Source organism: Podarcis bocagei (genome assembly GCF_964188305.1).
Source record: "Podarcis bocagei genome assembly, chromosome: 13".
Classification (NCBI taxonomy): Eukaryota; Metazoa; Chordata; class Lepidosauria; order Squamata; family Lacertidae; genus Podarcis; species Podarcis bocagei.
The window spans coordinates 35,661,031-35,684,908 of NC_138138.1; the positions used below are offsets into that span (position 1 = coordinate 35,661,031).

At 49.4% G+C, this 23,878-nt stretch overlaps 1 protein-coding gene across 1 annotated transcript; it reads right to left on the bottom strand.

Moving 5' to 3' along the window:
- Nucleotides 1-49: 49 nt before the first annotated feature.
- Nucleotides 50-22,405, bottom strand: PAQR4 (progestin and adipoQ receptor family member 4). Its single transcript, XM_081165736.1, has 3 exons — nt 22,068-22,405; nt 4,515-4,733; nt 50-3,469 (listed from the first exon to the last, which is right to left on the bottom strand). Exons 1-3 carry the CDS (start codon nt 22,231-22,233, stop codon nt 3,036-3,038), a joined length of 819 nt encoding a protein of 272 aa, XP_081021862.1. The 5' UTR covers nt 22,234-22,405; the 3' UTR covers nt 50-3,035.
- Between the last annotated feature and the right edge of the window lie 1,473 nt (nt 22,406-23,878).

The window sequence follows — 23,878 nt, forward strand, 5'->3', positions numbered from 1 at the left end:
CTTTGAAAGAATAAGTACCACTTATGACAGGCCAGGAAAAAGATGAGTCTTCCTTAGACAGCTCTCTTTATTAGAAGCCCAGACCTGCCATCTGCCCAATGAGGTTCTGGACCATAAAGCACCTACAGTTCCCTTCTTTCCCTCCCTCCTGCATGGAGTGCATTTTTTAATTTTTTTTGGTGCCTTGCTCTTATATTTTAAGATGATATGTAGCTTCAGCCCAAAGAAGCTGCGAACATTAACCATGTCCGTCTACCCTGAGATAGCAAGAGACAAGACTAGGCTGCTGGCAGCAAGTGAAACCCCAGCCCATAACAGTTGAGAGCAGAAAAACACAAGACACTTCCCACCCCACTGTGGAAGGCTTAAATTCAGCCATAATGAAGACCGGGTCACACCACTGATACATCATCTTTCTGCATTTGCAGACAACAAAATGTGACACACAACAAACAGAAGGCTCAAACTCACTGCCCCTCCCTGAGCACACACACACACACGTGCACACAAACACCCCATGAGATCTGCCCTACTTGAGGTCATTTCAGATCCTCAGTCAGTTGTACCTCACCTCCAGCAGCTGAGTTATCTGTTCTAAAGTTGACTGAGATTCAAACCAATATGACACATATTTATCTTTCCCTGACTTAAAAAAAAAAGCTAACACACACAATCTGCCTCAGGCACCTGCAAGTTGAAACAGAAGAGGTAGGGGGGCATGCTGATCCCTTTACAATCTGTCTCTTGGTTGTTTTTCTGCTCAGAGTCACAGGGCCTCCCCTTCAAAATGGGGAAAGTTCCAGAGTTAACGCTTTCATTTCTCTATCCACTCACATTCACAGAAAGACACATCGACATACCTTGTTTGGCCCAAAATCAGAATGAAATCCAGAAGGACTTGCATCCTCCACTGAAAAACTAGCTATCAGTCTGGATCATCAGAATAGGTTTGAACTATTTGCAGGCATGCTCCACTATTCAGCCCCTTATACAGTACAGATTTCAGATTCAGATTAAGGTGGTGCTGCTGCATAGAAAATATAGAAACCCCACCTTCTGTTAATATGTGGCTTTTTCAAAAGCGGCACAATTGTAACCTAGGTAAATACATTTGTTAAATTTATAATTAAAATATTTCTTTATTCATAAGGGCTACCCAACATGGATTGGGATGCTGATTTCCGTGAACTAGTTTGGGTGTGTTCCATTGAGGCCAAACAAAAGACATGGGGACTTAAAAACTTCTGCCATAAAAATTAGAACGAACTCTAGCTGAAGAACCATTCACCTTATCATTTAGAGCCCAAATGTGGAAGAGTGTTCTTTGGGCCCAGTACATCAAAAAACAAGTTTAAAAACTGCTGTGGACTGAGTTATTTTCCCCACTTGGCAATGACCGATTACCTATATCAGCCTTCCCCAGCCTGCTGCCCTCTATATATCTTGGAGTACAAATCTTATCAGCTGCAGCCAGCACGCAGTTGCACTTGTCTTGCAGACTAAAACATCTGGAGGGTAGCTAGCTGGAAAAGGGTGACCTAAATTATGGCTCAGGTCCCTGGGCCAAACAAGACGGCCACGGCGTTTGCTAGAAGGCCACAGGGGTGCAGCCTTTTGTCCCCATGCTTGCAAAATGGACCACTCAGAAATCTAGTTGCTGACCACAGCCCTAAGTTAAAAATGTAGCTATTTCTTCTTCTCATAACTGACCAGGTAGGCCAGCTGGACTAATTCTGCAGCCGTGAAGGAAGTGAACTGGAATTTGGAAATATGGCTGGTGGCCTTCTGTCCAACCGTGAACAGGAAGACAGGGTCAGAAGATAGCAGCAACTGACTTAGGTTAGCGGCAGCTGCAAGTCATCTCTATCAAGAAATGGAGAAAGACCTTTTCCCATTTTATGCTGAACTAAGCTCTGGAAAGTACCCACTCTGCCTAATAGGTATAGCTACGAAAGCAGTAGGTGGGGTTCAACAGGCAAACAGACATTGCAAGGTGATCCCCAAATCCCTCCCCCCGGAGAGAAAGGGGAAGCTGAAGCATGTTGCAAGTCAGCCATAGACCCAGATTTGGTGAGAAGAACCAGAAGTGGAAATCTGGACTCTAGACCTTCCTTCCACCCAATCTAGTTTCAAGGCCGCTAATTACCCCTCCGGAGGAGGGGGGGTGGGAGCTGGTTCAGTGCTTCAAGTTATTTCAGAGCAAATGAATGTATACAGAGCATCTTCCATAATAGACTAGCTGTATCCCACCCTTTCCTTTCCTCAAGGTCCTCACCAACACTCAGTGCAGCAGACCTCAATACCCAGGTGTCTAACCAGCCCTTAAAAAAAAAAAAAGTATTGCATGGTGTCTGAAAGATACCTGGATAAAAAGTCTATTTAAATAACTTGTCTCTATAAAGCAGAGAGGCTGTACTCAGAACAAGTGTATTCCATTGAATTCCTATTCGCCCAGTGCATACGTCACCCTCAAAACAGGTGAAAAAGATGTCCAAAACAATGGTGTTCTTCCTTGACCGCCACCAAAGCTAAGGAAGTCTAGCTTTGATGCAGAAAAGCCTGCAGCCAACAAGAATTGATGCAAGAGGCTTCGGGTACGGATAACCTTTGCTAGCGCCATCAATAGCTTCTCACAAGTTACAAGGCTACAGGTCAGCAATTTAGAATTCTTCTTAACCCAAGAATGTTTACAAGGCCATCCACCCTGGATGGCAATTTGGAAGAACAGCTGAACACCACAATCTAGAAGCACCTCAACCAATGGAAATCCATTGCCGTAGACCCCAAGGTTTCCAGATCCTATATATGTTTATCCACAGATACTCAAAGCAATGGAAAACCATAACCCCAAGAACGAAAAAATAACACCACCCTGTTCTAAGTGAGTTGTATAAAAAAGAAAAGAAAAAACGTCCTTCCTTGTCTGTCAGCCCTTGTCAAAGACTTTGATTGACGGGAACTTGTGGCCTACCCCACATCTTAAATCTGTGGGGTTCTTCGATGGGAAGGGTAGGACCCGGACATGATGCAGTCATTCATTCCATGGGGCAGGCGTGGGTGCCAATCCACTGCAGATCAGCCACTACTCCCCAGTGGAGATAAAGGATGCTGACCACCACCAGCACGTGCATTATCTGATGGCTGTTGAACCAGTAGTCAAAGCGGCCCGGCTTCCAGCGCTCAGGCACCCGCGAGATGTTGATGACGCCCCCGAGAAAGGCCAAGCCGTCCATTATGAGGTATGAGCGCAGAGAGGAAGGGTGGCCGGTGCCCAGTCCCACCCATCGCAGGTAGAAGAAGAAGAAGCGGAAGAGGGCTTGCCAGGCAAAAGCCCGCAGGCGCCGGACGCTGGAGCTGGCAGTCACTGCGCAGAAAATGCCGTAGCTCGACAAGCCCGTGTAGGCCAGCAGGGCAGCCGTGCGGGGAATCGGGGTGCAGGCCAGCGTGCAATAGATGATGGGGAGAGCACCTGCAGGGAAGAGAGAGAAACACAGTCCGCCCATCAGGAAGTTAAGGACAGGGTGGGGTGAGGGGGAAGCTGGTAATTATAATAGTCATTTGTGTGGCCAGCCTCCACCACTGGTAGGATGGTCATGCTGCCGCCCCCACACTCTCAGGCACACTCCCAAGACCCCTCAGTTCTGCATCTAACTGAACTCTACGTCCTCTCCCTTGCCAGATTTCTACCACTCCCAAATGAACTTTGGCTGCTCACGGCACATTATTATTATCATCATCATTATTAATTGAATTTACATGCCCCACATCCCACACACTAGCCCGCTCCTGCCTTCCAGGCACATGTCTTGTTGCTCTGCACTTTGTTCAGGCATTCAGGAAGTGCTCTCCCTTCTCTGCCACTCCCCTTCTGCTGTGTGTCTTGTCTTTTTACTTTGTAAGCCTGGATTCCGCTCCCCCCCCCCAACTTCTTAAACATTATTTATTGATGCAAGCTACTTTGAGAGACAACAATTTTTATGGCTATTTTGGGGTAAGTAAGGCTTCCCAAGTTCTATCCCTGGTATCTACAGTTAAAAGGGTCAGGTAGGCTCTGTGACGGGCCTCTACCCAAGACCTGCCACCATTCAGCCTGGGCAGTACTGGGCTAAACTGGACCAATCGCCAGATCTGGTATCTAAGCTTCCTAAACATCATCCACCACAGAGAACATTTTTGGCTCTTATCAGGATCTGCCTAGCTGGCCAAATCTGACAGGCAGGCAGAACAGGTACACAGCCCACACAGAATTTGGCCCAACACTCCCACCCCCCAGGTGACAGGTTATGGTTTGGGGAAAAGAGCCTCATGGGCAAAGATTGGCCCAAGATCTAGGGGGTCGCCATCAAATTTTGTCTTGTTCTAGGATCCGCCCTCTGATACCTGTCAGTACCTATGTGCCGTTGTCCCCATCAAAAGTAGGCTTCTCCTTTCCAGCTTCTCGTGTCTCCTCTGTGCCAGAGTTTGGTCGCTACCCGCATCCCAGTAAACCAGGGAGGAGAGCACTGTTAACTCACCCAAAGTGTTGACCATGCATACCCCACACATATCAAGGGTGAGCAAGGTATGGTAGACAGCGGGGCCTCCCTCGTGGTTCATGAAGAGGTGGTAGAGCACACTGCCGAGCTGTGGGAAGACGCAAGCCAGGTAGTGCGCTATTCCTAGCCATGAGACGGAGAGTCGGGTCCACGGAATGGTCAAGGGCAACACAAAGAGACACCCCAGCAGAGGGATACCTAAAAGAGAGAAGAGGAGAGCTGGCCTAGTATCCCATCTCCAACCAGGAACAGCCTGGGGACCCCACCATCTTCACAACTCTTCCCACATCGTGCCCCACTCTAAAAGTTAGCACCAGGTGTATCTTCTCCAGTTCTCAGGCCCTTGGCATCTCTCTCCCCCTCCCAATCCACATCCTCTGCTCCTGCCATCCCATTTGTCACGTCAGAACACAGTTGGAAGAAAAATTGTGGAGCATCAAAGCGGCATCGGGAAAGCCACCATTAAAGCATTTTTGGGCGGGGGCAGCCTGCTTGTCTTCAGCAATGAAACCCTTTGACACAGTTTATCCATGCTCCTCTCGCAAAGCAATGGCTCCGTTGAGGAATCTTTGATAAGACCCCCAACGCCACCTGTTCTAGTTCTCTACCAGGTACAGAAGCATGGATTGAGTACTCTCTCGCTCTGTGTGTAAACATTAAAGCAACAGCCCTTTCCCACTCCCCCCGAAATTTTTTTTCTGACAGTGAAAAAAGTTGGAAGCAAATGGTGTGCGCTTGCAATTTCCCCAAGCATCACCTGTTCAATGTGTACTATGGAAACTTTTGCAGCATTGAAAAACATTTTAATGAGCTAAAGCTTCCTCAATAATTACAACCGGGGGGGGGGGGAGCAGGCCAACGCCATGTTCCTCCCGATGGGGCACGGACTGGATTTCTTTTCTCTCCACTGCCAAAATGCAGCAGCCTGGTAGATTCTTGACCTGTGGGTCCAGCCTGCCCTACCCTCACTCTTCCTTATCCCCGCTGAGCCTCAACTCTCCCCTCTCTCACCCTCCATTTCCCCCAGAGGCCGCAGCTTTACACAAACAGATTAGGTCTCCCTGAACCCAATTACTGTGCTAATTGAGGCTGCCCGAAGCCAGATCTCAATTAGGAACATGATAAACATTCATTAAGAGGCCAGAAATACTCCTTTAGAGAGAGGCTGGGGAGAAACAGAAGAGAATCTCCCAGGGAGACTGAGTCAGCCCCCGGCCCCAAGGGGCCTGTCACCTAGCCCACAGCTAGGGAGAGAAGAGTTCCTGCTACCAACTTTTTTCCTTCCCTCCTGGCAGGCCAGTGCCCTTTGTTACCCCATTACCGCAATCTCACTTGCCAGGAAAAGCTGCACCTCTTCTCAGTTTCTGCCTGAAAAACAGCTCGCTTCAGTCGGGAATTGGGATACACACACTGAAGCGGAGTGGGGAGTCTTAGGCTGAATATACACCATACATTTTGAACACATGACTTCCCCCAGAGAATCCTGGGAAGTGTAGTTTACCCCTCACAGATCCACAATTCTCAGAACCCTCCTGTCCCAGGATTCTTTGGGTTAGATTCCCAAGTGGTCACTCCACCGCCATGCGAGATTATCTGCTTCTCTAACACAGTGAAGCTTCAGGATACAAAACACATGCAACCCTACTCTTTCATGCAACTGGCGGACATGCAAGCTTGGGCCAGGGCAAGGGAACCTGTTTGTTCCTCCTGCCCAGGTGTTGCTGCTGGACTTCAACTCCCATCATGGGCATAGCCAAGGGGGGGGACAGGGGGGGCAGCTGCCCCCAAATCAATAAAAATGGATTCTTTCCCCCGCCCTACAAAAGTCCTGGCTACACCCATGACTCCCATCACCCCCAGCCAATTTGACTAATGACCAGGGATGATGGGAGGCAGAGTTCCAAAGGTATCAAAGACCATGAGTTCCCAAGCCTTAGAATCCCTTTTGCCAGCCTGCCGCTGGACAGAGAATCTGAGTTTTTCAGCACTCACATGAGTAGTGGTGAGGCGGACATGGGACATAATGAAGCTGCCTTATCTAGTATTGCCTGTTCTCACTGATAGCAGGTCTCCAAGTTCTCAAGCACAGCCCTTTTGCAGACTTTACCCTTTCCTTTTAAATAAATAATAATTATTTCAAAAAATTCCAGTGGAGATGCCACAGATGGTATCAGGAGCAGGTGCCAGGTGAGCCATAAATCACATGGCATCCGTGAAGTTAATTCTTTATTCAAGAAAGCAAGGTTGGCACGTTAGGCCAGGCCTAGTGACAAGAGCAACTTGTCCTAGTAGATCTTGCCCCTATGAGGCAGTTCCCTAAGTCTCCCACACTCCCAGGTCCTTCCCAAGCAATCTGAGACTCAGTCGTGTGCCTGCCTTTGCTCTGCTCTCTTCATACCTCTTCTGGTTCTGGGGGACCAGGGGGAGGGGAGCTTGCCACAGCAGGAGGGGGAGACCCCCTGGCTTCTTTACCAGCTTGACTCACCTCTGCCTCTTGGCCCCTTCCTGTCCAGCCTCTGCTTCTGTTTCTGATTCTGGACTGCACTCTGCCACTGCCTCTTCCTACTCACTAAACCCTGTTACCGCTTCAGCTTCTGACACCTCCTCCTCCCAGCCTGCTCTCGCTTCTCCCTCTGACCACTCATCTCATCCCACCACCAATCCCCTGGCTCTGAACCTTTTCCCCCTGGGGGCTCCCCAGCTGAGGCCTCCCACCACTGCTCTGCACTCAGACATCTGGGGCCTAGGCTCCTGGCTAGGGGGCGCTACGCCGCTACATGGTTCTCTCCTACTCCTGCCACAACTACCCTGGAGAGCATGTGACTGGGCCCAAGGTCACCCAGCAAATTTCATGGCTGGGGAGGGCAGGGAGCATTTGATGTCAGGTCGCCCCAGTCCGAGTCAGATCCCCTTGAATGGTATACTAACAGCAGCTGTTTCCCCAAACTACGGCAAGAGGGTGGACCATGGCAACACAATGAGTAAGCCCATTGGCTCCCCGTGTTGTTGATAGTGCAGTGGTTAGGGTGATTGACTAGGACTCAGGAGCCCAGGGTTCAAATCCCCACTCGGCTATGAAGCTCCCCAGGTGACCTTGCATCAGTGCTTCTACCTTAACTACCTCGCAGGATTGTTGTGAAGATAAAAACAGAGGGTGAGGAAAAACCATATGTTCTACCTTGAGAAAGTGGGTTATAAACGTTCTAAATAAAATTGGCAAATGGGTCAGGCAGCTGGGGTCAAGGTTATAACCTCAAAAACATAGGAAGCTTCCTTATACAGAGTCAGGCCATTAGTCTGTCTAACTCAGTATCACCTACACTGACTGACAGTGCCTTTCTAGGCTCTGGGCAGAGGTTGCTCCCATCCTTACCTGGAGATGTGGGGATTGCATTGCACATAGCTCTATGGCTGTGATCTAGCCAAAGTCAAGATGAGCTAGGATGACTTTCATCTCTCGCACAGCAGAGACTATGACAATTTAATCTAAGCTTTTGGGCTACAGAGCAGGGAGCAATGGCCGCCACAGGGCATAAGCCAAGCGCACCTGCCCCCCACCACCCCAAGGCCAGCGTTTTGGTAACTAGCCAGGCTGTTTTCTACCCCCACCCCTGACGGCTCCCAGCATCCCCACCTGACGGGACGACGGTCCCAAGGACGACGGGGAGGGCCATGTCAGCAAATAACATGGAAGCCTGCATTTTGCTGACGGCAGGGATTGTGGTACCCACGCGCCAGCTGCACAACCGCAAAATGCCTCCAAAATGCAGCCAGGCCATTTAAAGAAGCCACGCAGCAACTTGGCACCCAGGGGCTGGGAAGGTAGATTTTAACTCACAGTGCCACCTGAAGAGGGAGAGGCTATTCTGCCGCACACACCCCAAGAGGCAAGGTGGCAGAGGAGAACCACTCTCTCCAAGCCCTGAGGAAGGGAATGGCCTCGGGCCTGCTCCAAAATCCATACACGGGAACAAAACGGGAAACACAATCCTCTCTTGGCCAATCAGATGTTTTCTACACAAAAAAAGGGGGGGCGGCAAACAGAGGTATGAAAAGGAGTCGGGGAAAAATTGTCAAGGTCAGGTGGCTCTCATAAACTACACTACCAAACGGGTTTGGGTACAGAATTCAGCAAGCTAAGAACTCCCAGCTGGGTTTTTTTTTTTTAATAGTTTCTAACTCTCAAGACTGAAAGTGTAATGCAGTGACTACTGAAGCTCCTGAAAGGTTTCCTGATCAGCCACAACGCACAGGAAAGAAATCTTGGATAAGCCCTCTCTATCACCTATGCCTACCTCATAAGGTTGTTGTGATCTTTTATTCTTATTCTGTTTATTTATTGTGCGGATTTGTTATTTTATTTCTATCGTAAATGTTATTGTTGTTAGCCGTCTTGGACATTTTAATGGAAGGGTTAGGGTATAAATCTAATGAACAGCAATAAGAAAAAATGAATACTCCCATCTATTCTGCCCCTGAATTCCTTCCAGCAGGACGACAGGGAAGGAAATGTGATAAGTACATACCGACCTGAGGGTCTACATAGAAATGACAGCAAGATCTCAGAAGCCAGAGTTTGGAGAAGGGGGGTAGGACTTGCCTCCTCATGCTTGGCAGGAGAAAAAGGGTTTGCAAGATTCACACAAATTCACTTAACACCGTTTGCAGAATTCAGCCATCCTCGGCACAACATTTAGTGTTGTGTTTCCCCCCCAGTGCACACGTACACAAAATCCTGACAACTGTCTCCTGCAGAGTTATCAAGGCTCGGCCATTGAACTCTGCCACTGAAGTGGCAGGAGCCTTGCAGCGAGATCTGGCAAACTTCCCAGAGAGTATCTTGCTTCAGGGCAGATGCTTGTATTGGTTGCCCAAAGCAGACTCCAGGCCACACTTCAAAAAATAAAGATAAGGACACAGTGGAGAGGAGGGGGGCAGCGTTGTTGTTTTCCCACATGAATAAAGCAAGTTACACCTGAAATAGTCTTACTCTTTGTCCTTGTCTCCAGGCCCTAGCACCAGCATCGGGGACATCCAAGTTTATTCTCATTTTCCCACCCCTGCACACCCAGCTCTGCCTTTCCTGTTCTCAGTTTCTGCAATCGCTGCGACAGACCTGTCACAGAAGCACAATCCCGGCCTTGCTCTCCTCCCCAGGGACATGTTAGGGATCGGATAACAGACCCGGAAGCGTCAGGACTGTGTAACATTAAACAGTCATGATTTCACGGTCTGAGCCAAAGACTCGGGGCAGGGGAATATACACCGTGAAGCGCTGACGTTGTGCGATTCTGGCTCCACACACACAAACCCATTCTCAGGGCCAGGGATGTTCCCTTCTCACTCGCTCTCCTTTTATTACATTTCACTGTCATTTCCAGAGGCTTAATCAAGGGTAACCTCATTTTTCGGAGAGCTGAACCAATCCACCCTGTCACAGCTATTATTCATACAGCCCAATCAATGGAGCTCCTCCCCCCCCCATTTCCCCCCCAAGAGTCTCAGACCCAGGTAGATGCCAATCCAGACCTTAATAGAGGGGTGGGCAATAGGAGGAGGAAAGGGACAGAGATCAGGAGGAAGGATTTGTGTGTACTGTATGCAGAAATGCGGGTGCGCATGAGGCTCTCACGCTTTTGTGTTAAACCTCAAAGGCCCACCTACTGCCAGAGTTCAGTCTGGGCTCCGCTTGCCACCTCTGAGGTCAGCTGCTCAAGTGTAAGCCACTTATCCCAGGAACTGCTATTTCAGCATCTGGGACAGGATACGTCCTGGCGCTTGTATGGGGTGGGAGGATGCATGACGTTGGACCCCCTGGCAGGATGGAAGGGGCGGGGAAGAGGAAAAAACACTGAGCCTATAATTGGATCATCATTAACTACCTGGAAGGAGCTAAATAAATACAGTTCCTGAAGACGGATAGAAAGTGGGAGGCTCAAGGCTGTCTCTGTAGGAAAAGAAAGAGGCACATGGCATCAGGAAGCGGCACTATCGCCTCTTAGTGCCAGGGTTGGTCCTTGGCCATAGCAGTAAAGAGTTGAAGGGCGAGGATGTGTGCCCCCCCCTACGGCCATAAGGTGCAAACAACGTGTATTTCTTCCTCATGCACGATTTCCACAAAATGCAGCAAAGTCCACTCATTTACCAGCAGTTGGTTTTTTAAAAATGGATTTGAGCCAACAAATCCATAGCAGATTTGCCCATCAATGGTGTTTAAACCCAACCAGCAGGCCTTGCAACAAAATGTTGCAGTGTGGAGTGCTCCTGTTCACTAAGCCAGCCTTGCCCTCTGTGAAGCTCTATTTTATTCCCTCTTCCTTCCCATTTTTCCATTTGCTCTCCACACGACGGTCCGTCAGCATTCTCTGGCCAGTGAGCATGCTCAGTCCTCACTGGACTATTTGGGGGGGTCTTCCCTCACTTTTCTCTCATGAAGGCTTTATTGGGGGGTATTTCTGTAAACCTTGGGGTATCCTTGAACTTGTCACTCCTTCCCTCTTATTTGTATGTGGCGCCATTTTGGCTATACTGTATAAGCACTCACTTCTGAACACAAGAAATAGAGGGAATTGGTTAAGAAAAATTGAACCTCCATGTTTAGGAGGAATATACAGTGGTACCTCAGGTTAAGTACTTAATTCGTTCCAGAGTTCCGTACTTAACCTGAAACTGTTCTTAACCTGAAGCACCACTTTAGCTAATGGGGCCTCCTGCTGCCGCTGCACCGCCGGAACACGATTTCTGTTCTTATCCTGAAGCAAAGTTCTTAACCTGAAGCACTATTTCTGGGTTAGCGGAGTCTGTAACCTGAAGCGTATGTAACCCGAGGTACCACTGTACCACCCATTAACAGATACTGGGACCAAACAACAAAGAATGCCCATCTCCGTGACCTACTTTGAGATCTTTCTAGTAACATCTGGGCTGGCTACTGTTGCACAGGTAAGCTTGGATAAGGTGAATTTTGGCTTGAGCCAGAAAGGCAGTTGCAAGGTGCTTCTGTGGGTGTCTTCACCTTCGGAGATTAGGCAGGTCTACCTGATATACAACACACCCACCCAACCACATTTGCCTGGCACCGTCATCTTTCAGACAAGAAACCAGGCTAAATCAGTCCTGTTTTTCATGAGCCTTCAAACAGCAATTAATATTCTCCTAGCCACTGCCTACCTCTTTATTTGTTTTTAGACTATAAAATTTAATTTGTCAGGTTGCTTATTCAATTTGTTTTACTGCCGACACTTGATACCATTTAAATCGTAAGTTATCTCGAGGATGCAAACAACGGAAAGTGGGGGACGAAAACCCTTCTCTTAAAAAAAATATGAAATCAATCCGCCTTGTGTGGTCCTGGCTGAAACGGCCCCTCAGTTCCCCCATCTAAGAAAGGGAAGGGAAAGCTTTTTTCAACTCACTAAGTGACACACGCTGAAGAAGAAAACCGGGATCACTTTATAAAAAGGATTAGTAGCCAGAGCAGGATGCTGCAATGGTACTGAATCTCTCACGCTATTTGCATGACATCCTGTGAGCCAAAAGGGGTGTGTGTTAAGCCCAGTCTTACTTTCGGCCAAATGCAGGGGGTAGCATTTAGGGGTGGGCGAAATTCTGCCCAGTGTCCTCATCCTACCTCTTGGCTGCACAATGTCACTGAGGTCAAGAGAATCCGGAACAGCTCACATTACCCACACAGCTGCCTCCCTCCCAGAAGAGTGTGGGTACTGCCCGCCACATCCTCTCAGCAATACAAAAACCTCCCAGATTCCCAGCCCGCTGCAACACCCACCTTTCCTGCTGGATCCACTACGATATCTCCAGGGCCCTTGCAGTCCCCTCACTCTCTGCACAGCACTATGCCCACCAGCCAGTAGAGCTAACCTTAAATTCCACTCATCCATTCATCAAAACGCCTACCTGTATTTCTGCACCACCACCACCCACCCCAGACAAACTGCTGTTCCTATCCTGGTCTCTGTTTTCCACGCACCTGTCAAGAGCCAGCAAGGTGTAGGTAGAGTCATAGAATTGTAGCGCTGGGAGGGAGACCCCGAGGGTCATCTAGTCCAACCCCCTGCAGTGCAGGAAGCTCAACACATGGTCTCCCCCATCCCATTTGAAAACATACCAGTCCCTGCTTAAGCTTTGCAAACGTGCTAGCAGGTAGGTAGTTATCAGGTGCTGAAGTAGGGCAGGGAAGATCTGGGTTCAAATCCCGACTTGGCCAGGAAGCTTATTGTGGGCAAAGAGAAGGCCATGTATGGCATCCTGAGGACTGTATACGCATACACACACTGCTTGGTTTTGTGAGTGGCAGTATTTGCTGGTACAGAGTACCAGAGCCTGTTTTTCCCCGCCAGTAGCGGACGGCACTCACCTCAGAGGCTGGATCTGTCGCTTGAGGCAACTGCCTCGCCTCATGGACAGGCAAGAGAAGCCAAGATTCCTGGATTTTATCCCTCACCATTCTCTTCTTCTCACCTGTGGACCATATTCTAACACCCTTTGTCCTTCAGAGTAGGAGGGCGTTGAATATGTAGATATATTTTTTAAAAAAAAACTATTTCCAGGGCAGCTGAAAAGCAGGCCCTTCTAATCCCCTGGGAACCGTGACTCCATAGCTGCTCCCTGCCCCCAGGTCTTAAATGTTGGGCCAGGAGAGCAGAGAGGGACTCAATCTCTCCGTTGCCTGGATTAGCCAGGATCAACGGCTGCTTAGCCCCCAGAGGGCTGGAAAGGTAATTCCCAGCAGGGCTCCTGGGTTCCGTGAGGGGAGAAAATGAGCAAGAATTAACCAGAGAAAGACGCTCTCTCTCTCCAGGGCCTGTGCAAGATTTTGGGCTGCCTGAGGCAAAGGACACAATGGGGCATCCCTCCCACCATAGACAGAAGCCGATATGAGCAGCAGTCACCTCTTGCTTCAACACTGGAGATGGGATAACACCCTCTACTGCACCTGAGAGCACCAGGCTTTTTTAGGGGTGAATGACAGGCCATGTAGAATACGCAGCTCTGTTTTCCGAAAGAAGGAGGCCACATCTGCACCAGAAATTTAAAGCACCAACGTGCCACAGTCATGGCTTCCCCAAAGCAATTCTGAGAACTGTAGTTTATTAAGGGTGCTGAGAGTTGTTGGAGACCCCCGATTCCCCTCACAATGCTCCCAGTTCCCAGAGTGGTTTAACAGTCCATCCTTCTTCCTGAGAAACTCTGGGAATTGTAGCTCTGTGAAAGGAATAGGGATATCCTAACAGCTCTCGGACTCTTTCAAGTGGAATGATAGTGCTTTAAATGTCTGGGGCAGATGTGGTGTGAATGGCCAGGGGGGTTGGGAGAATCAGCCACCACAGCGCGATAAGTTTATGGGCTATAGGCTATAATCACGCTCTAATGAGCTTCTCACAGACATATGAGGCTGGCTTACACCATCAGGCTACTGGTTTATCTCGATTCCAGAACAATATGGTTTTACTCTTAACAGGCAGTGGCTTTCCAAAAACTTGAGTTCTTTCGTAGAACCCTAGAGCTGGAAGAGACCACAAGGGTCATCTAGTCCAAAGCTCCGCAGTGCAGAAATCATTTGCCCAAAGTGGGATTCGAACCCATGCCTTTGAAATTAAGAGTCTCATGCTCTACTGACTGAGCTATACTTCAGCTATCCTTTCACTAGGCATTGAACCTGGGATATTTTGAACAGAAGGAAAAACTCTGCCCTCAAGCTGTGGACACAACAAATCAATAGAAACTGAACTGAACCTCCATATGCAGGTACAGTATACCCCTCCCCAAAAAAACCACCCAGATCAATCATGGCTGCCATCATTTTCATGCATTGTTTCTGAGTCTCCCCCAAGGCTATTGATAACACAGTGTTGGACGAGTTCAACCTTTGGCCTCATCTAGTGAAGAAGTACTTATGTTCCTCATCCTGCCTGATTTGTTCCCTGCGATTTATTGGAAGCCGGCCATGGGCACCGATGCTGCCAAGCAGTTCCCAGGTGCCGGTACATGCCGCTCCCTGGAGATTCCCCACCCTGACGATGCTGCCAAACCAACAGCATGGTATCCGCGAGGCAATTCCCCTGGGAAGCTGGTATAAGCAAGTTTACACATATACAAAAGTTCCACTTGCCTCAGCAGAACAGAAACAAAACAACTTTCATGGCCCTGTTGGCTTCTTCTAAGAAAACGCCTACAACCATCGTCATTTTGGGCAAAATAGCCCTGGCTCATATGCACACAACACGCGGGAATCCCTTCTAAAACCAGGGCAGCTTCCCCAAACTATTTCCCATAATTCCTTGAGGAGAAGGATGGGAAACAGTGGACAAGATCTTCAAAAGACCACCTGCCCACTATTTGGTCCCATTCAGAGAAACAGCCATGGGAGAGGGTTGGATATGTACAAGCATGCTCAGCTTAAAGTAGACCCGGCCTCACAAAAAAACAGGCCCCCGCACATCCCAGAATCCTTTGCAACATGCAAGGATTTCATGGCAGGCATAGAGGGGTTGCCTTGAGAGAGAAAACAACAATTCCTTTAGAGTAGGAATTTGAAACCTAATTCTCTTAGCCAGGGACCTACTCCCTTCTAACACCAAGGAAGGAAGCCACAAATTCAGTCTTTCTTTAGGATATTGATCCATTAAACACCCGCACCCCATCAGGTGCGTCAAATCTCAAAATGACGTGGCTCAGGCTACTTTATTCTAACCTTTGAAGCCTGTTAGCTATATGTCAAAGCTGGCAAACAGCTTTATTGGTCCCCTAGAAGTGCCCTTCAACACTTCAGCACACCCATAATTGCTCCACTTTGCTCTTTGCCCTCATTTGACACCGGCAGTTGGAGAACAATTTCCTTCCTCAAGTCAGGCTCTTGCCACAACATGTGTGTAGGAGCAAAGACTTAAAAAGTCAGATATTTGAGCAGGAGATCACCTGGGGGGGGGGGCTGTGTGTGTATTGTACCACAATCCTGCAGGAATGCAAGGGGGAATGTGCAGAATGCAACATGAGGACTATTCTGAGAATCTCAGCCTTCACAAAAAAAGAAAAGGGGTGGGGAGGAAAGAGGAGCAACCCAGCCCATATGGTTGCAAATAAACACTGGAGAGCGTGTGGGCAAAACAGTGCTGACTGTAGCACAATGAGAGTTGCCCGCTTTAAAAAAAAACAGGTCTTCACTAGAAGACACAACACACACACACACACACACACACACACACACACACACACACACAGAGTAAGGGGTAAGCAGTGAGGTGGTGAAATTTGCTGATAGTACTGTTCAGGGTCATTAAAACAAAAAGAGAGATTGTGAAGCGTTCCAAAAGAACCTCTCCAAACTGAGTGAACAAGCAGTTAAAAGGCAAATGCAACGCAATGTAAACAAGTGTAAAGTGATGCATGTTGGGGCAAAAAATATTAATTTCACATATTTGCTTATGGGACCTGAACGTGGGGTGACTGACCAGGAACGTGACCTTGGGATCATAGTGGATAGCTTGCTGAAGACGTTGATCCAGTGTGTGGCAGCAGTGAAACAAGCAAATTTCATGCTAAGGATCGTTAGGAAAGGAATTGAAAATAAAACTGCTGATACCCTAACGCTGTGATACAAGTCTATGGTGTGACTGTATTTGGAATACTGTGCAGAGGTCTGGCCACCTCAGCTCAAAAAGGATACAGTGGTACCTCGCAAGACGAACGCCTCGCAAGACGGAAAACCCGCTAGACGAAAGGGTTTTCCGTTTTGGAGGCGCTTCGCAAGACGAATTTCCCTATGGGCTTGCTTCGCAAGACGACAGCCCATAGGGAAATATCCGGGACAGCGGGGAAGCGCAGCGCGTCTTCCCCACTGTCCTCGGACCTCCTCCAAAGCCGGGCGGTGGGGCGGGAACGCCTCCTCCTGCCGCCGCCGGGCTTCGGAACGGTGCTCCGAAGCCGGGCGGTGTGGCGGGAACACCTGCCCCCGCCGCCCGGCTTCGGAGCATCGTTCCGAAGCCGGGCGGCGGGGAGGGAACACCTTCTGAAGGCGGGCGGGGGGCGAAAGTCTTTGCTCCCCCCTGCCTGCCTGTCCCGGAGGGCTTTTGAAGGCAGGCGGGGGAAGCAAAGACTTTCGCCCCCCGCCCGCCTTCAGAAGAGGTCCAGGACCTCTTCTGAAGGCTGGCGGGGGGCAAAAGTCTTTGTCCCCCCTGCCTGCCTTCCCAGGGGCTTTTAAATCGCCCCGGACAGCGGAGAGGTCCTCCGCTGTCCCGGGGCGATTTTAAAATGCCGCCCGCCAGCATTTTAAGATCGCCCGGACAGGGGAGAAGTCCTCCGCTGTCCCGGGGTTTTTTAAAATGCTGGGGGTGGGAAGAAAAGCCCTTGCCCCCCCCCCCAGCCTTCAGAAGAGGTCCGGGGACAGACTGGGGACCTGGTCTGAAGGCGGTTTCCCTAGGAACGCATTAATTGATTTTCAATGCATTCCTATGGGAAACCGTGCATCGCAAGACGAAGAGACTTGCGGAACAAATTAATTTCGTCTTGCGAGGCACCACTGTATTGCAGAGTTGGGAAAGTTTCAGGAAATGGCCAGTGAAATGATCAAAGGGATGGAGCAACATTCCTGTGCAGCAAAGGTTGCAGCATTGGGGACTTTTTAGTTTAGAGAAAAAGTGACGAAGAGGTGATATGACAGAAATGTGTACAATTATGCATGGAATGGAGAACGTGGATGGAGAGAAGTTTTTCTCCCTCGCATATAACACTAGATCTCATGGACATTCAATGAAGCTGAATGCTGAAAGATTCAGGACAGACGAAAGAAAGTACAGTGGTACCTCGGGTTACATACGCTTCAGGTTACAGAGTCCGCTAACCCAGAAATAGTGCTTCAGGTTAAGAGCTTTGCTTCAGGATGAGAACAGAAATCGTGCTCCAGTGGCGTGGCGGCAGCAGGAGGCCCCATTAGCTAAAGTGGTGCTTCAGGTTAAGAACAGTTTCAGGTTAAGAACGGACCTCTGGAACGAATTAAGTACTTAACCCGAGGTATTACTATACTTCCTGCAGCGCATAGTTAAAACTATGGAAGGCCGTGACGGGCCCCAACTTGGAGGACTTTAAAAGAGGATTGGACCACTTCATGGACAACAAAGCTATCAATAGAACCAGCCACAACGGCTATGTTCTACAGTACCTCCACTGTTGGAGGCAGTGAATACTTCTGAATACCATTTGCAGGGAATTACAAGACGAGAGAGTGCTGTGATTCTCATGTCTTGCTTGCTAGCTTCCCTGGGACACTTGGTTGGCCACTGTGAGAACAGGACGCTGGACTAGATAGGCCACTGGCAGGCTCTTCTCATCTTCCCAATAATGGACTACAGATGAATCAAGGCAGCTTTGGGTGTCCCTGCAGAAATGTGAACACTCAGAAAGCACTGTCCTAGACAAGGGGGAAAAAAGCTTTGGCCCTTCAGAGCTCACAGGACTACACCTCCTCATTCCTGACCCCTGGCATGTTGGCTGGGCCTGATAGGAGCTGGAGGCAGAGAGTTGGACTCTCTGCTTCTTTGTTAGATATTCAATAAGGGAAGAAATGTGTTCAGGTGGGACACATCAACAGCCACCGAAGCCAAGCAAACGCCTTTCCTCCGCTGAAGTTTTCAGGGAATCCATTTCAAGAATATCCAGCTTGTTAACTGACCCCACCCTACTCCACCCGGTGAGCTGGGGCAGGCTGAAGCCATTCCCCAAAAGATGCTTTTGTTTGGGCTTGCTGCTGCCCGCTCCCTCCCTCATCCATGGTGAGTAACAGCGCACAGCTTGCACAATATGCTGAGCCTCTGCTTGTGACACACGAAAGGGGTCCTGTGGGCAGGAGAGCTCGTAAAAGGGCAGTTTGCCCTTACAGGGGAGACCGGATTATTTCATGAGCTCACGAGAACAGTGAGGAGGAGGAAATCCTGCAACCTCAACTCTGCGGCTTGCTCAATTGCCCAACTGGTCCTGCTCTCCGCTCTCATTACCAAGGCAAATTCATTTCTCTGGCCGTGTGAGCATTTTCCTTCCTTATTCCCCTAATACAGGGCAGTGGGAGAGCAGAGCAATTCGCTTCTTAAGGGGCGCTGGGAAACTGTACCCTAGTTACTCATCATTGGCATGGGGGGAATGGCTGCAGCAGCTCAGTGCCGGGGGGGGGGGCACTCTGCATGTGGTCAAAAGCTACTTGCTCTTATTTCATATTCATATCCCACCTTTTGTTCACAAAAGACGATGTACATGAGATTTCCAGGAAGCCACCCATCCACTCAGGCACTATTCATTCAGTGCTCTGAATGCTCGAAGACTATCTGTAGCTGAGGGGGCTTCAATAGATGCCCACAGATCATACCTGGGATGGTGTGTTGTTAGGAGGAGGTCAGGGGTCCAGGCCCCAGGTCTTTTTGTACCAGACCCAAGTTCTTCTAGCCCTTCCCTTCTTTCTTACTTTCTGTAAGCTTAAAGTACTTATTTAAAAAATGATTACAAGGCACATTTCCTCTAGAAGTCATGCTCAATTTGCATAGAATCATAGAATTGCAGAGTTGGGTGGGACCTTGAGGATCATCAAGTCAAATTCCTTGCAATGCAGGAATTTTTCACCTAACACCCATGACCCTGAGATTAAGATCTCATAAATGGCATGCAAATTTCTGTCACAGGGCTGTTGCTCCAAGCCCTTTAAGGTTCTAGCAACACACCTGGGCTGGGACATGACATGATTATTACTTTCCCAAGTTCTACAGGTGGCATAAAAACAAGTTCTGGGTGAGGAAATTTGCAATAAGGAGGCCTAAGGGAAAGGAAAGCATTGCAGAACCACCTACATACTTGCACAATAGGTTTACGAATTACTTTCAGTGAGCAGAAGGATATAATCCTGCTTGCATGGTTTTTGTTATGTCTCTACAAGTTAAAGGGTTAGAAGCCTTTTCCCCAAAATGAAATATTTTAAATAAATAAAGTACATACATGCTGTTTAGGAATGGGGAGCAGAATATTTCAAAAGTTTCAAGGGCCGTTTGTGGTTACAGCTCTGAACTGAACCCTGACAGCAATTATCTTCTTCATACTTTTATCACAGCCTCTCCCAACCTGGTGCCCTCTAGATGTTTGGAGCACAATGTCCACTCCGCTTGGGGCCAATATGAGCAAAACATATGCAGGGCAATAGATTAGAGGAAGGCTGATTTATGACATCCCTTCCAATAGGAGAGTTAAGGAAGGGCAGTCACTAAGAAGCCCAGAGATGCTGGCTATTGAACCACAGGCCTTTTTGCATGCAATCTGAGCAACCAGGAAGTGTTCTGAATGCTATATATTCATGCTTACTGTTTCTCTTTCATCTGGCTACAGCAGGTTGGCTCAGTTTAAGAACTTAAGAAGAGTCCTGTTGGATCAGGCTGATGGCTCATCTATCCTGCTCCCACAGTGTCCAACCAGATGCCTATAGGAAACTGGAAACAGAACCTGAACGCAACAGCGCTCTCCCCCCTTTTGTCATTCTCAGCAACTGATACTGCCTTTGATAGCAAAAGAGCACAGTCCTTACGGCTTGTAGCCCAGGATAGCCTGATCCTCCATGAATTAGTCTAATCCTCTTTTGAAGCCATTCAAGTTGGTGGCCATCACTACAATTTGTCACCACCACCCCAAGCCAAACACACCCCACCAGCCAGATGGTGTGGTCTGCCAGGTGTTGAGCCACATCCTCATTTTTTGTATTCCCAGGTGGGCAGCAAGAACAGAAGGCGTAACAAACCAGCGGGTCCCAAGGTGTCCAGGCCTTACATGCAAGCTACTTTTTCATATACAGAATTTATCTTGTCCTGATCTGTTGTTGTTGTTTTACCTCTTTTTATGTTGCACTCCTGTTTTCCTAGGCAGCCTCCCATCCAGGCACTGACTTGACTCAGGTCCGCCTAGGTTCAGCAGGTTTGTAGCAGTAGCAGACTTCAAACCATCCCCTAAGTACTAAAGGTGCAACAAAATTGTTCAAGTTGCTATGTTACAAGGAGGAATGGGCACATGAAACAATGAGGTGAGAGCTAGTCCATTTGCGGATGTGGTTTGCACAACTGTACTCTTGCAATAAGAAACCTCCAGAATAGAAGAAGTATTGACAGGCCACATTGCCTCCCCTTACTCTCCCCATAACAGAAAGGTTTATGGCTGTGTGAATATGAGCCTATAATTTCTGCCCAAACACCCCAGAATGGAGCTTTTCAGCTCAGCCTCCTCTAGCATAGCCACAGGTGCTTGTGTCCAGAACAATCCCCATTGAAACCAATGACAAAAGCACATTGTGTGTTTTGCCCAAACTCAGCTTTGCAATGAATGGGAAGCGGGCGGAGAGTTCTAAAACATTCCATCCCCCATTGCCATAAGTCAGACAACAACAACAAAACAAAGCTGAATGAGTGAAGGGGTGACAGGGAGTCATAGCTGGCTCCTTGATGCTCCAACCTAACATGCCTCATAACAACAAGGCGCTTGAAAGCCCTCTTTGATTTTCGCAAACCTTTGGGTCCATCTAACCCTTTCAGTCTGGAGGCATCCAAGACTGAACTTGGCTTTTCGGCATGCAAAACATGCCCTCCTCAGCTAAGCCTCTCTTTCGCAGGAAGTCAGCTGCTCTCCCACAAACCCACACAGGATAATACAAAGTTAAGGCTGCCATAGAAACCCTACCAGGAAACAGGGCACAACAGCTAATAAGCGAAGTGAAACTCCCGTGGCCAATGTTAGCTCAGCAACTTTGCTCCGACTCCGGCAAACAGTCACCTAAGCCCAGAAAAATAAACTTTTAATTATTCACCATTTGAAGGGGTGGCTCGTTGGAAACGGACAAGGAAAGCAGAATGAACGAGCACTGACATCCGAGGGGGCACGAAAGCAGGGGTTGAGGGAGGAGGGGGAGAAAAAATATGCAGAGCGTGGGGACAGGCATCTAAATTGCCCACGGAGAGCTAGCTAGGTTGCAGTGGGGCTGTCGCGTGCGTGACACTGAGGTTGTCCATGGACCCTCCGGCGGCCAGGATGCTGCCAGTCTGTCTGGGGATCAGGGCGCAATGGAACTGGAGGACAGAGGGAAGAGGCATGAGAAGGGACGCGCGGCTCTCAAACTCCGTCGGGTGGGGTGGGGGAGAGCCAGGCCTTGCGAAAAGGGTCCACGCCGACGCTGTGGGACCAGGCAAGAAAAACGGAAGCAGCAGCAGCAGCCGAGAGATGCCGAAATGCACCAGGAACAGACCAGAGCAAGGGTACAAGAGCTCTGGGCAGCCGGGCGGAGGTAGAGGTGCCTCTGGATGCCCGCTGCACGCCTAGGGCTGGAGGGCTGGCAGCCGGTGCAATCGCGGGGAGGGCCCTGCAGGAGAGCAAGCCTGGAGATCGGAGGGCATCGGAGCCCGGCGGGAGAAAGCGCGGCCGACGGCGGCGGGGTTGGCGTGGTGGAGAGGCCGGTGTTAGACACGGGCTGCGGGGAGCAAGGCAGGGAAGGCTGCGGGGACTCACCATGGGTGTAGATGTTGCCCAATTCGTTGTGCAGGTAGAAGAGGCTGCGGAGGCAGCCGGACCCGGTGCTGATCGGCCGGTAGCCCGTCAGCACGAAGCGGTTGAACTGCAGGTGAGGGGGGGAGCTGGCCCAGTCCAGGAGCCGGGGCCCCCCCAGGAAGGCCATGGCCGGGCTCCCCCCCCGGGGTCAGCTGCTGGCCGGGCTCTGCATCCTCTTCCTCCTCCTTCCTCCTGCTGCTGCCGTTGCTGATGCTGCCGCTGCAACGAGCAGCTCCTCCTTGGGCTTCCCCCTCGCTTCGCTCCCCTCCTCGGGCTGAGCTCACAATCCGGCCCCGCCCACCGCCCTCATTAACATAATACATGCGGGTACCACTGCTCCCTTCCTCCTCCCCTGCCGCCTTTTCTCACGCCGGGCCGGTCCCCCTATCTGCAAGGCTTCGGCGCAAGCCCCGCCCACGATCCCGCCGCTCATTTGCATAATCTCTGCACCGCAGTCGCTCTGACTCGCACATGGCTGCCCGGATCAGGGTTCTGCACTCTGCATAAAAATGACAATATATGTAAGCCACGCCCTTCCTCTCCGGGGCCTACCAACCGCCCGAGCTTGACTAAGAACTGTCGTTCCATTATTAGCATAACGGACGCCCCGCCCTCCCTGCGGTGGGTGTTAATAGGGCGTCCCGAGTCCTTGAAATTCGATTATTTGCATAACCCATTGAGACACGCCCCCAGCAGCTTGTCAGCGATGTCCGTGATTGGACGCGCGGAAGATAGGCCCAATTGTAAACCCCAAAGCAGACAAAAGACGCCCCCGAAAGGCAGGAGGGTGTATAGGTTTGACGCGGTTATGAAATTAATTCCTAAATCCTAGAAAGTCACGCCCCTAAACTGCGTGGTGGCCCGTCACATAATAGGACACCTCTTTGATTTTTTTTTTTTAAGTAATCCCCAAAGCGCTATTGCAATAACGTTGTTTGTGCAAGGAGATCTCATATTATTATAAGTATTTGCATGTGTTTCATAATGCAGTGATTTCCTACGCATTCCTACGCGCCTTGTGAGTTTTTGGCTTTCAGAGACATAACGTGATCCAGTCATCCTTGCAACAACCTTGTATGGAAGTCCAGTGTTATCCCCATATTACAGAAGCGGGACTGAGGCTGAGAGAGCGGTTTGCCTATAACCGCGAGGGGGGCGTCTCGCAGGAGTGAGGTTTGATTGAGAGACTGCCAGGTTCATAGTTCAGTCTGCGGGCTGGCAGTCACTAAGCTACACAGCAGTTTTATTAATAGAAATATAACTCACGCGGGTGATTCTCCTCTTTATTAAAGCAATAAGTAACTGGGAGGAAAGGCTGGCGGAGGGGTGGGAACGCTGTAACAATATTTGCACAGCGTAGGATACAGCTTTCCTTTTACCTCTTGATTAGTAATAATTTGGGTACGTTAGTGTCATGTTCATCTCAGACTACTTGCACATTCCAGATTAATGCATTAAACTCATCCTGCCCAGGCAGAGCACAAGGAAAGCTAGTGGAACAGACATGAATTACAACAATTCATTAATTACTCTCTCAGCATTGCCTCATTAATCCAACTGCGTTTGGAGTCTCCTTTTCTCAGGTGCTACTGGCAGGTGGAGGGTAACAAAGTTTCCCTCTCCAACATGGAAGACAATTAACGTTATACAATACAGTGGTACCTCAGGTTACAGACTCCGCTAACCCAGAAATAGTGCTTCAGGTTAAGAACTTTGCTTCAGGATAAGAACAGAAATCGCACGGCGGCAGGGGGAGGCCCCATTAGCTAAAG